Raw genomic sequence first — 17,339 nt, forward strand, 5'->3', positions numbered from 1 at the left:
TTATTTACTAGTGGTTACTTGCATTGTGTCTTCTTTGTAGCATCAGCCGTGTATGCTAACTGATGAAAAGAACATAAGCGGTTACTTAAACGTTTAAATGCAAGGAGTTTTGATGCTTACATATAAATTTAGCTGTGGGTTATGATGCGTTGTGACAACATACATTTTTACATTCTCAAATTCTTGTTCAAGTGGAGATAACCCCATGCACTAAAATACGGAAACACACGACATACCGGTATACCGAGAGTGTTAAGACTACACGTCCGGTAACAGGACAAATAACAAAATTATATGCATTGTTTTCGAAACACTATCTTTACTATTGCGTAGGTAGCAGATATTTATAGCGCGCTTAAAACAGCCTACAACAAAATTATGACTTGTCTCCCCACATACGCAGACGAACATATATTTGATAGCCTTAAATTTAGATTTAATGTATATCTGTATCAGTAGTATTTTTTACTATATAACTTACGACTAAAATTTTACTCGGCCAACGCGGTATCACCCGCAGAACCGAAACTCTGTGTGTGTGTGTGTGTGCGTGTGTGCGTGTGGTGTTCACTTCTGCGCGCTGTAGGTTTCGTTTTGGCGAGGCTGCGTTTTTGGTACGTGGCATTCCCTGTTTGATATGTTTCTTTTTTTTTTTTTTTGAAGTTTCCGTCATTATTATCGTTTGTAAACATTTCATGCAAAAGCTGCTTTATTAATAATTATAAAGGGAGATAATTAAGATCTTCAAAATAGTGATAGAGTTATAATTCTTCTGTACTTCCTCTAATTGCTAACTATCATTTAGCCAAAGTTCTAAAAATTCTGACATTGCACTTATAGATCAATATATCCCTTGCATTTCTTCTCATTGCTGTATATCATCTGTTAAAATTCTTATAGTTCCGTTATTTATTAAATTATTCCAAATTATTGTTATGACAAATTTTGATCAATTAAGTACAAAAAGGGAGACCATTCGAAAGCTCTATATTTCCTCTCATTGCAATGGAAGTTCGTTTTGTACTTTCAAAGTTATCGTCCAAACAAAAATTGCAGCTCTTAAACTTTGATATTTGGTGTATATTGTGAAATCTTACATGTATAACTATGTCGGTCAAAAGCTATACATAGCTAATATTTGTAATGTTATGGTATCGATGTATTGATAAAAATGATTTGACAGTTTCTGTGATATGCAGGCTCTGTAACCTGTATGCGACAGATGCTTTTTTTTTCAATTGACCTTCCTGAAAATAAGTGAGAATGATTGCCCTGATAAAATCTAGGTAGAATTTGAATATGGGTCATCTGTAGTCAAAAAGTAGGTCACTAGGTTAAAACAAAGAAAAACCTCGTGTATGTGATAGAGGCTGTATTTTTCAACTGATCTTCATGACATCTTGTCAGAATGACAGCCTTAATAAAATCTAGGTCAAGTTTGAATATGGGTCATCTGGGTTCAAAAACTAGGTCACTAGGTCAAATCAAAGAAAAACCTTGTGTATGCGATAAATTCTTAAATTCCAGTTTGGTAAGTTTTGCCTATTGTTTTTTAGGGCAAGTCCATTATTTTAACTGGGGACCAAACTCCGCTTTTCATGGAATTGCAGACTAGTGTGTCATTGAAGGTTCCATGCCCACCGCCGTGTGAACACAACTGCAGGTGTCACTTAAATTGTTTTAGGTACTTGTAACATGTGTAAATGTTCAGGTCTGTTTAATCCGGGGCTAGAGGGCTTCGACTGCATTTCCACTACCGACCATGCACAGGCTCAATCAAAGCGAACCTGCAACATTTTCATTTTTGTCGTGTTGAGTGGCGTTCCACTGTTTCTATTCTGATTCTAGTATGCTTTCAAATAACAATAAAAATGCAAACTATGGTAGCGAATGAAATTTCATAAATTTAAATTAACTGTTCCAGCATCGAGTGTATACTCTCTTTGTAATGTCATCCTAGAGACAGCTTAACATGCAAAATATATCGATGTTGACTTCTTGGAACATTCTTAAAACAAGTAGGATGTACAGTGTTTTCCTGTAAGGATTAAGTGAGTGAAATATTTCAAACCAAAAAAAAATATGGCGGTAATTTTAAAAAGAAAGTACATTTGCAACAGGCATTTTTGACAGGTAAGTTGGTTTTGCTTTACTTTTTACAAAATCGCCCACATGTATTACCAGTGCTGTAGCACAAACCCTGTTCTTCAGCAAAATTTTCTTTATCGTCGAGAAACTATAAAGACAATTTTAAAAGCTTATAGAAGTTTTTTCACTTGATGCAATGTTTACAAATAAAAGTCTTGATTTTTTTTTTACATGATTTGACCTTTTCCCTCTGTAGATATGATACTTCTCTGCATGTAAAAAGTGTGGAATTCTTACAGCGGAGTGGTTTATTGCACATCAAATGTGGGTTTCAACATTTCTGTGCTTTCAGCGCTTTGATTATATTGTTTGATGTACGGTACAGTACGGTTTTATTTAAAAGTCACATGACAATCACATGACTGATCAAAATGTCTGCTCCCTGAAAAAAAGAAAGACCAGGAAATAATGATTCTGTTAAGAATTGCTGTACATATCTGCCTGTTTTACACAGTTAAAGCTTGTGGAATTACTACACATATCGAAATAAGTAATATTTTCCGTATAATCATCTAGATTAAATTTGGGTTACTGTACTGGTACTGATGATAAACCCGGACAGATGATAAAGTCGAACACCTTGGAAATATTCGATTGCAATCGGGTTATTTATAAAATTGAACACAAACCCTCTAATAGTTTCCACTTACAACACCAACTGGTGTAAACAAAAACAAAATTGGTAAATATTCTGTATAAATAAATGACTTAAATAAATTTGTATAAAAAATATTTATCCAAAATTACTGGGGAAGAGGGTATTATTTTGCGCATGCTCACTGTCGAAACATGAAGGCCTGACATTTGTTAACTTTTTTTATTACTTGATCAGGAATGACTGTTTGCAAACTTTTGGGAAAGTTTCCAATATAATAATACCAAGAATTTTTTGTAAATGACAAAGGGTTCGAATTTATCATCAGTCAACGTTTCATAAAGTCCCCTTTTTACTTTCCCCTTTCAGGCCCTCCACTTAGTGGGAGTTTGCTTATAAATATAAATTTGAATTATGTAAAGTTTTCAGCAAAGGTTAAGGTTTATTTTGATACCGACCATTGATTTCAGTTTGCAGAAATAAAAATGTTACAGGTAAAAAACCTCATTTTCTGTTCGGGTTTATCATCAGTACCAGTATGCCTCTTTCTTTCCTTTGCAGATATTTCCTGTATCTAAAGTTAATTTGAGGCATGTACGTAACTTGTGGCTCAAACAATTTGCTTTAAAAAATCTGGCAGATAATCTACTTTTTTATGCCTCTCGAAGGGAGTCATATAGTTTTTGAACGGTCTGTCAGTCTGTCGGTCTGTCTGCAATTTTCGTGTCCGGTCCATATCTTTGTCATCCATGGATGGATTTTCAAATAACTTGGCATGAATGTGTACCACAGTAAGACGACATGTCGCACGCAAATCCCAGGTCCGTAGCTCTAAGGTCAAAGTTACACTTAGATGTTAAAGGTCATTTTTCATGATAGTGCATTTGTGTCCGGTCCATATCTTTGTCATCCATGGATGGATTTTCAAATAACTTGGCAAGAATGTGTACCACAGTAAGACGACGTGTCGCGCGCAAGACCCAGGTCCGTAGCTCAAAGGTCAAGGTCACACTTAGACGTTAAAGGTCATATTTCATGATAGTGCATTCGTGTCCGGTCCATATCTTTGTCATCCATGTATGGATTTTCAAATAACTTGGCATGAATGTGTACCACAGTAAGACGACTTGTCGCGCGCAAGACCCAGGTCCGTAGCTCAAAGGTCAAGGTCACACTTAGACGTTAAAGGTCATATTTCATGATAGTGCATTGATGGGCATGTCCGGTCCATATCTTTGTCATTCATGCATGGATTTTAAAATTACTGGGCATGAATGTGTACCACAGTAAGACGACGTGTCGCGCGCAAGACCCAGGTCCGTAGGTCAAAGGTCCTAAACTCTAACATCGGCCATAACTATTCATTCAAAGTGCCATCGGGGGCATGTGTCATCCTATGGAGACAGCTCTTGTTTTAATCACTGTGGTCAATCAGGGTTTCCGCTGCTATTCGCCAATTCCTTTTTTGGCGAAAAAAAAATTAAATTGGCGAAAAAAAATTTCCACAGTTACCAATTTTAAATTTGCATAAAATAAACATCTGTTTTACTACTGGAACAACCTTATAGTACAATAGAAACGTGCCGACTATCACCGATCAATAATTATACACAGCGTGTCATGGATAATCCGATATTTAGCAATACACGAAGACAATACACCCGTGTCGATACCGAATTACACCTCTGGGCATAATTTAAAACTTCACGGAGTCACGCGAGTGTTCCTCCACGCAAGAACGATTATCAGTCAATCTGATTCGCCAAATTCAGACCCGCCTACTGTTACGAAAGCAAATGAAAAAGAAATATTTGCTGAGCGCTTCGTCTAAAGCCCCACCATTTTTTTTTGATACTAAAACGCAAGTTATTTTTTTTTAAAATCAAGCCAATTTGCGAAAGTAATCGATAATTTTGAAAAACGAAGATATTATAGATAAATTTGCGCAATCATAAAATATTACTGTTAAATAAATCTACGCGCTCGTAAATTTCAGTCGCGTATTTCAGTGCGTTCGTAAAATTTCAGTCGAAGAATTGAGATACAAATGAACTAAAGCAGTTCGTCTTTTACGTGCCCAGCGTATAGCATTGATACACGGCCCCATTCAAGGGTATCAAAATAAAGAGCTACTTGTACCTTTAGGTGGTATTTTCGCTATACATGTACATTTTATGTATGAAACATTAAAGAAATTTAGATATAAAATATAATGAAATTAAAACTTTTTGAAAAGCTTTTTCAAAGTCATAAAATAAAATAAAACACGCTGTTTTGGGGTAAATGACCTTATATAAATTTTGAAATAAAAAATTAGAAATTAAAGAGCTAAAAAGTTCATGTTTTAGAAACATCTTAGTAGTGAAAAATGACCATTAAAGGGGAAAATAATTCAAATTGGCAACCCATATACTATAGGGATAGTTTTATAGATTTGTTTTGAAAATAGTTGAGAATTAAGATTAAAACCTATTTTTGACTCAATGTGATATTAGGATAGACTGGTTCAAGAGCAAATTGCATAGTAAAAGTATGAAATGAAAAAGAGATTGAAAAAAAATGGTATATAATTTTGAACTGACTACTTATTTTTTACATGAAAATCAATGTTAATGTGTATGCATCTGCTTGTTGAGTTATTTGTCGAATGTAGAAAATAAATTTTTAAAAAAATGAACTAATTGAGTGTATTATATTAATTCTAATTTTTTCGACATTACTGATCCTCTGCCGCGCGCACCTTTTTCTTTAAAAAATTTAAGTGGCGGAAAAAAAAATTGTGCCCAGTGGAAACCCTGAATTCAAAGTGCCATCGGGGGCATGTGTCATCCTATGGAGACAGCTCTTGTTTTAATCACTGTGGTAATATATTACCTTAAGTTAAATTCTTATAAATAGTAAGCACTGATTTTTAGTTGCAAGGATAATTATAGAATCTATATGCATATACATACAAGTTCTTGAAGTAACAAGTCATCATATTAAAAAAATCAACTTTTTGTCTGTTTTTAGGACTAGACAAGTTATGACTAGACTGTTACTAGTACAAGTCAATTGATTACAAGTCTTGGTTTAAAGAGAAAGTACTGATCAGCTCCCTGTCATTTTCAGTGTGTGAGGGTCATCATGTGAAAGCTAGCTTGTCTGTCCAATTTCGTGTCCGCTCTGTAACACTTGAACCCCTTGAAGGATTTCAAGGAAACTTGACACAAATGTTCACCACACCGAGACGACATGCAGAGCGCATGTTTTGGATGTCTTGCTTCAAGGTCAAGGTCACACTTAGGAGTCAAAAGTCATATCAGTTTGTTTCGTGTCCGCTCTGTAACTCTTGAACTGCTTGAAGGATTTCAAAGAAACTTGACACAAATGTTCACCACACTGAGACGATGTGCAAAGCGCATGTTCCGGATGACTTGCTTCAAGGTCAAGGTCACACTTAGGGGTCAAAGGTCATATATGACTTTGCTTTGTTTTTATTGCTCTGCATTGCAGTGTGCTTGTTTTTATTTGGCAGATCCCTCTTTTGTTCACATACAATAATTTTTTTTTGAATTACTCCCCTTTTACATTACTATAAATAGCTTATTTTGAAACTTCTTTATTATTGGCCGTAGAGAAAAAACGGGACCACTTTTCTGTGGTACGTACAATATGGATGGTACATCCAATTTTTAGGTGTATTTTGACATACCTTTACCTTGTAAGGATTTTTTTTTTGTGGACTTCCCTTTGTTGTTCCTGTCCTTTGGGCTTCACACTTCAAGCCCTTTAAATTTTGCTCCCATCCTCTGATGTAACCCTTCGGGCGTATATTGCCCCGCTTGGCGGAGCTCTTGTTACTTAAAATTGCAGGTTATAGTTTTTAAAACTTTCACTCTATCTCTGTTATTACCAGACAGATCTAATTCAAACTTAAAATAGTTGTACCACATCATCACCCACATCATATTATACAAGGGCCATAACTTCTGCATCCATATTTCATTAATTTTGTTCACTTTTTACTTAGGATTTCAGGTTAATTGTGGTGCACTTTCACTGTATCTTTGGCATTACTTAATGAATTTGATTAAAACTTAAATTAATTAGTTTTTCCAAAGCATTCTCATCATATATGACACAAGGTCAGTAACTCTGGTGCAAATAATTTATGAGTTATATCACCTTTTTACTTAGAATTTCAGATTAATTTTTATTCTTTTTATACATGTATCTCTGTAATACTAAATGGATTTAATCAAACTTAAAATGGTTGTTCCACATCATCACTCACATCATATAACACAAGTTTGATAATGCTGGCACCAGTCTGTTCTGAGTTATGCCCTCTTTTTACTAACAGAATTTCCGGTTCAAGTTGCGATGCACTAAAATTTGCTGTATCTCCAGTATTACTAAATAGATTTGATTCAAACTTAAAATATTGTTCCCGAAATAGCCCATAAATATGACACATGGTGCATTACTTTTACCCGAATTTTCCAATGATTTAAAAGTTCCTTTTCACTGATTTAATTTTGAAATTCAGCTTGTTGGGCCAGCCCTCTTCATTTACTTCCATGACAGTATTATGCGGCAATTTTTTTGCACTATATTAAAATAAATCAAGTCCAGTGTAGTTTATCTGTTTTAATTTAAATAAAGTTCCAATATTTAAAACACTATAGAAATGTTATCTGGGTTCACCAGAAATGGTTGGAACACCTAACACAAATTTAAACGCTAAGTCCCTGTGGAACACCACAAATAAAAATAGTAAAGTTAATCTTTATGAAGGAACACCTTCTACTTTGTCATCTAAAAGTAAAAGTGCAAGAATATGCTATTTAAGATTAAAAGAAACATAACATTAAAATATATGAAGGATTCTCATTGGTTATGGGAAATGACGTGACATTTTTACACATATGGCTTAAGTAATTATTTAGTTAATATAACACAATATTTAGCTGGTACCTGATGATTAAACAGAAGAACAAGAAAAACAAATAAAAGCATTTTTACAAGTTGACAGCTTGGCTTCCTGGCTTAACAATCTTTTTGAGACTTTGAGAGTCAGCTTAACATAATCTGACACTTAAGTAATTCCCTATAGTAAAAGAAAATGAAAATTTCCAATGACTAAAATAAACATAAGAATTTACAAAAACTAATTATTAAATCAACTCTAACTTTAAAAGACAATCAGTTTGATACTAAACATGTCAGTATTCTATAAATATAAATATTATTTGAAATTTTATATGAAAAATGCAGTGTATAAAAAAATTGACAAATATTTGCTTCATAATAACTTCCCCCTGCTTCTTTAACTTTGGTCCCCAAAGTCAAATAAAATATCAAATATGAAATATAATTGTGTATCAGTTCCAGTCACTATTTTTTTTTTTCAACATTCTATGAGTTCAAGGTCACAACCCGTAAGGGCCTGAAGGAGCTATGAAGAAAGGTCTAATAAATTCTTCTTTTGAGGTACATGCAACAGTGAAGTGGTCCTGTTGGTCACAGAGCTTGCATGTTATTCCAATGGAAGGACACTCACTCTGTGTGTGACATATGTTACCAGTGCATTGTGTGCAGGCATACAGGAAGATGGAATGTCCTTCACTTTTATCTGTTTTATTTAGTTTTATGATTTCATCTGCAAGCGTTTTTATTTCTCTTTCACAAGCCCAAACTATTTTCTCTAGTCCTTTAATTTTCTCACACTGATTTTCTGCGATGTTTTCAAGGTAATTGTTCTGTATGTTTAACATTGCAACAACACGTTTTGAAGTATTGATGGTTTGTTCCAGCATTGAGCATTGATCTGTGATTTTAGAATGTTCATTTAGTAAAGTGTCTTTACTTAGATCCATTTCTTTCATCTGATCGCGTAATTTTGTGATGACTTCCGACTGGATTTTAGATTTGTGAGTCAGATATTTGTTGTTTTCCTCAAGAGAACTAATCATTTGGTTTTTGGATACATTTTCCTGCTGAATTGTCAACACAACTGATCTAACATCTTCTGCTTTAGCTGAGATATTTTCCAAATGGAATCTTACTAATGAATTGAAACACAGCTTTTGTAGTTCTGAATCCTCCATTTGACAGAAAGGAAGGTTTTCAGCATCCTTTCTATTTAGGAATGCTGTCATTCTGGCATTGTCCCTTATTTTCTTTTGTTTCTGAACAAGTGATGGTGACCTATAGTGCACACTGGTGTGATATGGTTGTTGTGATTGCTGAAGTATCCTGTAGTTCTGATTGATAGGAGATAAGTAGATCCAGTTTCCATGGTTATGATTTCTTCTGGTAAATCCAAACATGTTTGCTTGCAGTTTCAAGTTCACTTTAAAGTCCAGTAAAATATTTTCTTGTAGATGTGGGGAATATAAGAAGAGTTACTCACTTGGCTTATGTCTTCAGAGGTACTAGGAAAGTCAGATGAGCTAAAAAGTCATCTGGCCGGTTTCTCTCACCAAACTATTATGCGGCAATTTGCACTATATTAAAATAAATCAAGTCCAGTGTAGTTTATCTGTTTTAATTTACTAAAGTTCCAATATTTAAGCACTATAGAATGTTATCTGGTTCACCAGAAATGTGTTGGAACACCTAACACAAATTTAAACGCTAAAGTCCCTGTGGAACACCACAAATAAAAATAGTAAAGTTAATCTTTATGAAGGAACACCTTCTACTTTGTCATCTAAAAGTAAAAGTGCAAGAATATGCTATTTAAGATTAAAAGAAACATAACATTAAAATATATGAAGGATTCTCATTGGTTATGGGAAATGACGTGACATTTTTACACATATGGCTTAAGTAATTATTTAGTTATTATAACACAATATTTAGCTGGTACCTGATGATTAAACAGAAGAACAAGAAAAACAAATAAAAGCATTTTTACAAGTTGACAGCTTGGCTTCCTGGCTTAACAATCTTTTTGAGACTTTGAGAGTCAGCTTAACATAATCTGACACTTAAGTAATTCCCTATAGTAAAAGAAAATGAAAATTTCCAATGACTAAAATAAACATAAGAATTTACAAAAACTAATTATTAAATCAACTCTAACTTTAAAAGACAATCAGTTTGATACTAAACATGTCAGTATTCTATAAATATAAATATTATTTGAAATTTTATATGAAAAATGCAGTGTATAAAAAAATTGACAAATATTTGCTTCATAATAACAGCTTCAGTTTCCTCAGATGTGCCAAATTTCACTATCCAACATCGATATAGTTGAGCTATGATAGCTCTTGTTTCAATCATGTGTTGTGGGGAAATTAAGTCTTCTATTTTGTCGCAAATGAAAAATGCAGAAATAGTTTTAAAACATTCATTTGTAACTTGAAATATATGTAGCGGGTCATTTGCAGTAGATGATGGCTCAAATCGTACATGTGTAGTTACAAAAACAGTGATAGCTGCAGGACAACTCAAAAAATGGCCATACACTGTATATGATTCACAAAATGTAGCCAAACTTGCTATTGATAATCCACTAATGATTGACAATTATTGGTCTGTTATATTAGGTGTTTCCTCCAATTATCTGATATTCATGTACATTGATGGAAATAAAGTATCTATCTCTGCTGATGTTACAAATGAAATAAATTCCATGAATTGAAAGTAAACATAATGTTTAACATAATTATGTTCTCTTGTATTTGGATAAAACATATCTAAATTCATATCATATGGTTTGTTTATAAACTTTTATTATTACTTATTTGGGTATTTATGTTGTTTTTTTATCTGCTGTCTGGATTTTAAATATATATATCATTAAAGGGTTTGGTACACATATTAATCTTGTTCAGAGATACGGATCCATACCTCTTAATTTAGCTTCTATAGGTATGGATCAGTACCTTTAGTTACTTAAAGAAAATAACATTTGAGCCACACCATGAGAAAACCAACATAGTGCATTTGCAACCAGCATGGATCCAGACTAGCCTGTGCATCCGCACAGTCTGGTCTCGCTTTCAAAGCCTATTGCAATTAGAGAAACTCAGCAGTTAGCGAACGGCATGGATCCAGACCAAACTGCACAGATGCACAGGCTGGTCTGGATCCATGCTGGTCGAAATGCACTATGTTGGTTTTCTCATGGCACGGCTCATTTTATGATTATGCTACCTACTGGTTGGCATGATAAACTCGACACTAAACCACAATTTTTGGCAATATTCAGTTCATCTGTATAAATATTTCACAATTTTGCACATCAAAACAAACTTCAGCTTGTTGCATTTCCATTGACATCACAGAAGTTAGTTTAGAAATGGGATAGGCTGTATTATATGGGGCCAATAGGTATCTGAAATTTTTCTTTTTGCAGCATCATGACAGTAGATAACGAGTTTGCGACCAGCATGGATCCAGACCAGCCTGGATCCAGACCAGCCTGCGCATCCACGCAGTCTGCTTAGGATCCATGCTGTTCGCTGTTAGCGAACAGCATGGATCCTGACCAGACTGTGCGGATGCGCAGGCTGGTCTGGATCCATGCTGGTCGCAAACTCACTATGTTGGTTTTCTCATGGGGCAGCTCATATGCTTTGCACCAGATTTTGTTTCGTCATGAAAGTAAAAAACATCAGAAAATAATACTTGTAATGTTTTATATTTAAGTTCTTTACAGTGGTTTCATATAAATTTGAACCATCTAGTTCTAATTATTTACTTCTATTAAACTTTAATATATCTTTTAACATGTTTACACTTTACAGTCAGTGAAGTAGTTGTATTAATTGGAAGACACTAATGAATTGCTAATAAATTTTCTCAGGTATCACTTAAATTATGCATGCACTTCTTTCTTACCACTTTGTGTTGGATGACTGCTTAATTAGCAAGTTGGAAGCACATCTGTTTAAGAAGAAACCATGGGGCTCCTCACAAAATATCGAACATAGTAAGTCATTTTCATTGTGATCCTTTTGTAATTGCTTCAAGTTATTTCAGTAAAAAAAGATCATTGTATATTTTAGGTCACAGAGCCAAGACTTATTTCAAGGATGATTCTGGAGCAAAAATAGACTATGCTGAGGTATGTAATGGCAAACACTAAACTGAAGCATGTAATGACATGTAATAGAGAATAGAATTAAGATAGACTTTGCTGAGATATTATATGGCATGCAATGAAGCAAAATGTTAGCATACTGTCTTGTGTTACAAAAGTTTAAGGTTTCATAGCTATAGTCTTACTATTTGCAAAATGGGAATGGGGCTGAAGTTTGGCCCCAAATTGGCCTGAAGAAAAAACAACACTGGGGTCCCAGTGAAAAAGAGTAAAAGAGCAAAAAAATCTCAACATGTGAATAATTACCTTTAATTATAGCTTGTATTAAATATTTTCAGTTAATACGCACTCACAATGATGCACTGATGGCAGGAAGTCCATATCCAGATGCCTTCTATTCTGACATTTGTGCAGATGGTAAGTGAATTCTATCATCTTATGTATAGTAATGTTTGTGCAGATGGTAAGTGAATGCTGGCATCTTCTATATTGTAACATTTGTGCAGATGGTAAGTAAATGCTAGCATCATCTGTGTAGTGATATTTGTGCCGATGGTAAGTGAAGTCTGGCATAATCTATATGTTAACATTTGTGCAGATGGTAAGCGAATACCTGCGTCTTCTTTATGGTAACAGTAAGTGAATGCTGGCATCTTCTATATGGTAACATTTGTACAGATGGTAAGTGAATGCTGGTATCTTCTGTAAGGTTACATTTGTGTAAATGGTAAGTGAATGCTGGTATTATCTATATGGTTACACTTGTGCGAATGTAAAGTGAATGCTGACATCTTCTGTATGGTAACCTTTGTACAGATGGTAAGTGAATCATTCATCTTCTATATGGTTACATTTGTGCAGATGGTAAGTAAATGTTGGTTTCTTCTTTATGGTAACCTTTATTCAGATGGTAAGTGAATGCTGACATCTTCTGTATAGTTACATTAAAATTTTACTCTTGTATAAGAGAAGTTTTCTTAAATGCAGAGCATTTTTATGCCCCCGAAGGGAGGCATATTAGTTTTCAACTGTCCGTCCGTTCGTCCACTATAACTTATTTGGGTTTTTATGTTGTTTTTAGCTCATCTGATTTTTTGAAAAAAAAATGATGAGTTATTGTCATCACTTGAGCGGTTGTCGGCGTCGGCGTCTGCGTCGGCGTTGCCTGGTTAAGTTTTATGTTTAGGTCAGTTTTCTCCTAAACTATCAAAGCTATTGCTTTGAAACTTGGAATACTTGTTCACCATCATAAGCTGACCCTGTATAGCAAGAAACATAACTCCATCTTGCTTTTTGCAAGATTTATGGCCCCTTTTGTACTTAGAAAATATCAGTTTTCTTGGTTAAGTTTTATGTTTAGGTCAGCTTTTATCCTAAACTATCAAAGCTATTCCTTTAAAACTTGCAACACTTGTTCACCATCATAAGCTGACCCTGTACAGCAAGAAACATAACTCCATCCTGCTTTTTGCAAGATTTATGGCCCCTTTTGGACTTAGAAAATATCAGATTTCTTGGTTAAGTTTTATGTTTAGGTCAGCTTTTATCCTAAACTATCAAAGCTATTGCTTTAAAACTTGCAACTCTTGTTCACCATCATAAGCTGACCCTGTACAGCAAGCAACATAACTCCATCCTGCTTTTTGCAATAATTATTGCCCCTTTTGGACTTAGAAAAATCATTTTCTTGGTTGAATATTATGTTTAAGTCAACTTTTCTCATAAACTATCAAAGCTATTGCTTTAAAACTTGCAACAGTTTTTCACCATCATAAGTGGACACTGTACATCAAGAAACATAATTCTATCCTGCTTTTTGCAAGAGTGATGGCCCTTTTTAGACTTAGAAAATCATGGGTAGGACAATATTTCTATTATACAAAAAAAATCAGATGAGCGTCAGCATCCGCAAGGCGGTGCTCTTGTTTTATCTGCTGTCTGAATTTAAAATATATATTTCATTAAGGGGTTTGGTACACATATTAATCTTGTTCAGAGATACGGATCCATACCTCTTAATTTGGCTTCTATAGGTATAGATCCGTACCTTTAGTTACTTAAAGAAAATAACATTTGAGCCACACCATGAGAAAACCAACATCTTCTGTATGGTTACATTTGTGCAGATGATAAGTGAATGTTGGCATCTTCTGTGTGGTTACATTTGTGCAGATGGCAAGTGAATGCATTTACATTTGTGCAGAAGGTAAGTGAATGCTGACATTTCCTGTATGGTTACATTTGTGCAAAGGTAAGTGAATGCTGGCATCTTCTGTATGGTTACATTTGTGCAGATGGTAAGCAAATGCTGGTATCTTCTGAATGGTTACATTTGTGCAGATTGTAAGTGAATGTTGGTTTCTTCTTTGTGGTAACCTTTGTGCAGAAGGTAAGTGAATGCTGACATTTCCTGTATGGTTACATTTGTGCAAAAGGTAAGTCAATGCTGGCATCTTCTGTATGGTTACATTTGTGCAGATGGTAAGTGAATGTTGGTTTCTTCTTTGTGCAGAAGGTAAGTGAATGCTGACATTTCCTGTATGGTTACATTAGTGCAAAAGGTAAGTGAATGCTGGCATCTTCTGTATGGTTACATTTGTGCAGATTGTAAGTGAATGTTGGTTTTTTTCTTTATGGTAACCTTTGTGCAGAAGGTAAGTGAATGTTGGTTTCTTCTTTATGGTAACATTTGTGCAGATGTTAAGTGAATGATGGCATCATTTGTGCAGATGGTTAGTGAATACCAGAATCTTCTATATAGTAACATTTGGGCAGATGGTAAGTGAATGCTGGCATCTTCTGTATGGTTACATTTGTGCAGATGGTAAGCAAATGCTGGTATCTTCTGAATGGTTACATTTGTGCAGATGGTAAGTGAATGTTGGTTTGTTCTTTAGGGTAACCTTTGTGCAGAAGGTATTAAGTGAATGCTGGCATCTCCTGTATGGTTACATTTGTGCAGATGATAAGTGAATGCTGGCATCTTCTGTATGATTACATTTGTGTAGATGGTAAGTGAATGCTGGCATCTTCTGTATGGTTACATTTGTGCAGATGGTAAGTGAATGTTGGTTTCTTCTTTTTGGTAACCTTTGTACAGAAGGTAAGTGAACGCTGGCATTTTCTGTATGGTTACATTTGTGCAGAAGGTGAGTGAATGCTGGCATCTTCTGTATGGTTACATTTGTGTAGATGGTAAGTGAATACCAGCATCTTCTATATGGTAACATTCATGCAGATGGTGAGTGAATTCTGGCATCTTCTGTATGGTTACATTTGTGCAGATGGTAAGTGAATGCTGGCATCTTCTGTATGGTTACATTTGTGCAGATGGTAAATGAATGCTGGCATCTTCTGTATGGTTACATTTGTGCAGATGGTAAGTGAATGCTGGCATCTTCTGTATAGTTACATTTGTTTAGATGGTAAGTGAATGCCAGCATCTTCTGTATGGTTACATTTGTGCAGATGGTGAGTGAATGCTGGCATCTTCTGTATAGTTACATTTGTTTAGATGGTAAGTGAATGCCAGCATCTTCTGTATGGTTACATTTGGGCAGATGGTAAGTGAATACCAGCATCTTCTATATGGTAACATTAGTTCAGATGGTTACTGGATGCTGGCATCTTCTATGTATTAAAGTTTGTGCAGATGGTCAATGAATGTTGGCATCTTCTATATAATATTAGTAACATTTGTTCAGATGGTCAGTGAATGCTGGCATCTTCTATATTATAAGGGGCCTCTGTGGCTGTAAGGTTGCTGACTTGAATCACTTACACCTCACTGTTGTGGGTTTGAGCCTTGTTTTATGTGAGGAAATCATTCATCTGGCATATGAAAGATCAGTTGCTCTACCTAGGTGCAAGCTTGTGATGAAATAATGCCAAAAGTATGTGGAGATATCAAGATAAAGTTGACTGTGTAGATGCTAAGAAATATAAGTAATCATCTTTGGTGCATACTTTTCAGACCTGTACCCTTTTTCAGAACACACATGATTTTAAGAAATAAAAAGGAGTAAATGCTTACCGGTACTCTTGATTGAAGACGTTACTATGAGGAGCTGCATTCCAGGATCATCATAATTATGCTTCTTTCATAGCTACATTCCATGATCATCATCATGCTTTCTTAGCCACATTCCATGATCACATAATTATGCATCTTTCTTAACCACATTCCATGATCATCATATGCTTCTTTCTTAGCCACATTCCATGATCACATAATTATGCTTCTTTCTTAGCCATATTCCATGGTCATCATATGCCTCGTTCTTTCTCTTGTCAACTGATTACCTCTTTTCTTCACACAAATACGTGGATAAAGAATTTGTCAGATTTGGTCTGATGTATGCAAAAATGGTTATTTCTGTTTTGTACTTGTATTTCTTGGCATTAAAAAAATTTACTCTTGTATAAGAGAAGTTTTCTTAAATGCAGAGCTTTTTTATGCCCCCGAAGGGAGGCATATTAGTTTTCAACTGTCCGTCCGTTTGTTCGTTCGTTAGTTAGTTAGTTCGTTAGTCACAACGTTAACTTTTTGCATGAAGGCACTTTACTCGCGAACCACTGCACCCAGGACCTTCAAACTTCACATGCTGATAGTACTTACTGAGTATACCACCCCTACTGACTTTGGGTTCACCAGGTCAAAGGTCAATGTCACAGGGGCCAATGTTAACTTTTTGCATGGAGGCCTTTTACTCGCGAACCACTGCACCCAGGACCTTCAAACTTCACATGCTGATAGTACTTATTGCGTACACCACCCCTACTGACATTGGGGTCACCAGGTCAAAGGTCAAGGTCACAGGGGCCAACGTTAACTTTTTGCATGAAGGCACTTTACTCGCGAACCACTGCACCCAGGACCTTCAAACTTCACATGCTGATAGTACTTATTGAGTACACCACCCCTACTGACATTGGGTTCACCAGGTCAAAGGTCAAGGTCACAGGGGCCGACGTTAACTTTTTGCATGAAGGCACTTTACTCGCGAACCACTGCACCCAGGATCTTCAAACATCACATGCTGATAGTACTTATTGAGTACACCACCCCTACTGATTTTGGGGTCACCAGGTCAAAGCTCAAGGTCACAGGGGCCAACGTTAACTTTTTGCATGAAGGCTCTTTACTAGCGAACCACTGCACCCAGGACCTTCAAACTTCACATGCTGATAATACTTATTGAGTACACCACTTTCTTGTCATTAAAAAATTTTACTCTTGTATAAGAGAAGTTTTCTTAAATGCAGAGCTTTTTTATGCCCCCGAAGGGAGGCATATTAGTTTTCATCTGTCCGTCCGTTCATTAGTTCGTTAGTCACAACGTTAACTTTTTGCATGAAGGCACTTTACTCGCGAACCACTGCACCCAGGACCTTCAAACTTCACATGCTGATAGTACTTACTGAGTATACCACCCCTACTGACTTTGGGGTTACCAGGTCAAAGGTCAAGGTCACAGGGGCCAATGTTAACTTTTTGCATGGAGGCCTTTTACTGGCGAACCACTGCACCCAGGACCTTCAAACTTCACATGCTGA

The 17,339-nt window shown here is 35.5% G+C and overlaps 1 protein-coding gene across 1 annotated transcript in view; it reads left to right on the plus strand.

The window, feature by feature from the left end:
* The first annotated feature begins 2,502 nt into the window (after window positions 1-2,502).
* Window positions 2,503-17,339, plus strand: part of LOC123554349 (phosphatidylinositol-glycan-specific phospholipase D-like) — an 87,400-nt gene continuing 72,563 nt past the window's right edge. Inside the window, exons 1-3 of the mRNA XM_053539679.1 lie at window positions 2,503-2,638; window positions 11,749-11,807; window positions 12,122-12,200. Coding sequence (XP_053395654.1) covers window positions 2,557-2,638; window positions 11,749-11,807; window positions 12,122-12,200 — 220 coding nt within the window. The 5' untranslated portion in view covers window positions 2,503-2,556. The remainder of the gene's footprint in view (window positions 2,639-11,748; window positions 11,808-12,121; window positions 12,201-17,339) is intronic.

This window comes from Mercenaria mercenaria, chromosome 3 (genome assembly GCF_021730395.1).
Source record: "Mercenaria mercenaria strain notata chromosome 3, MADL_Memer_1, whole genome shotgun sequence".
NCBI lineage: Eukaryota > Metazoa > Mollusca > Bivalvia > Venerida > Veneridae > Mercenaria > Mercenaria mercenaria.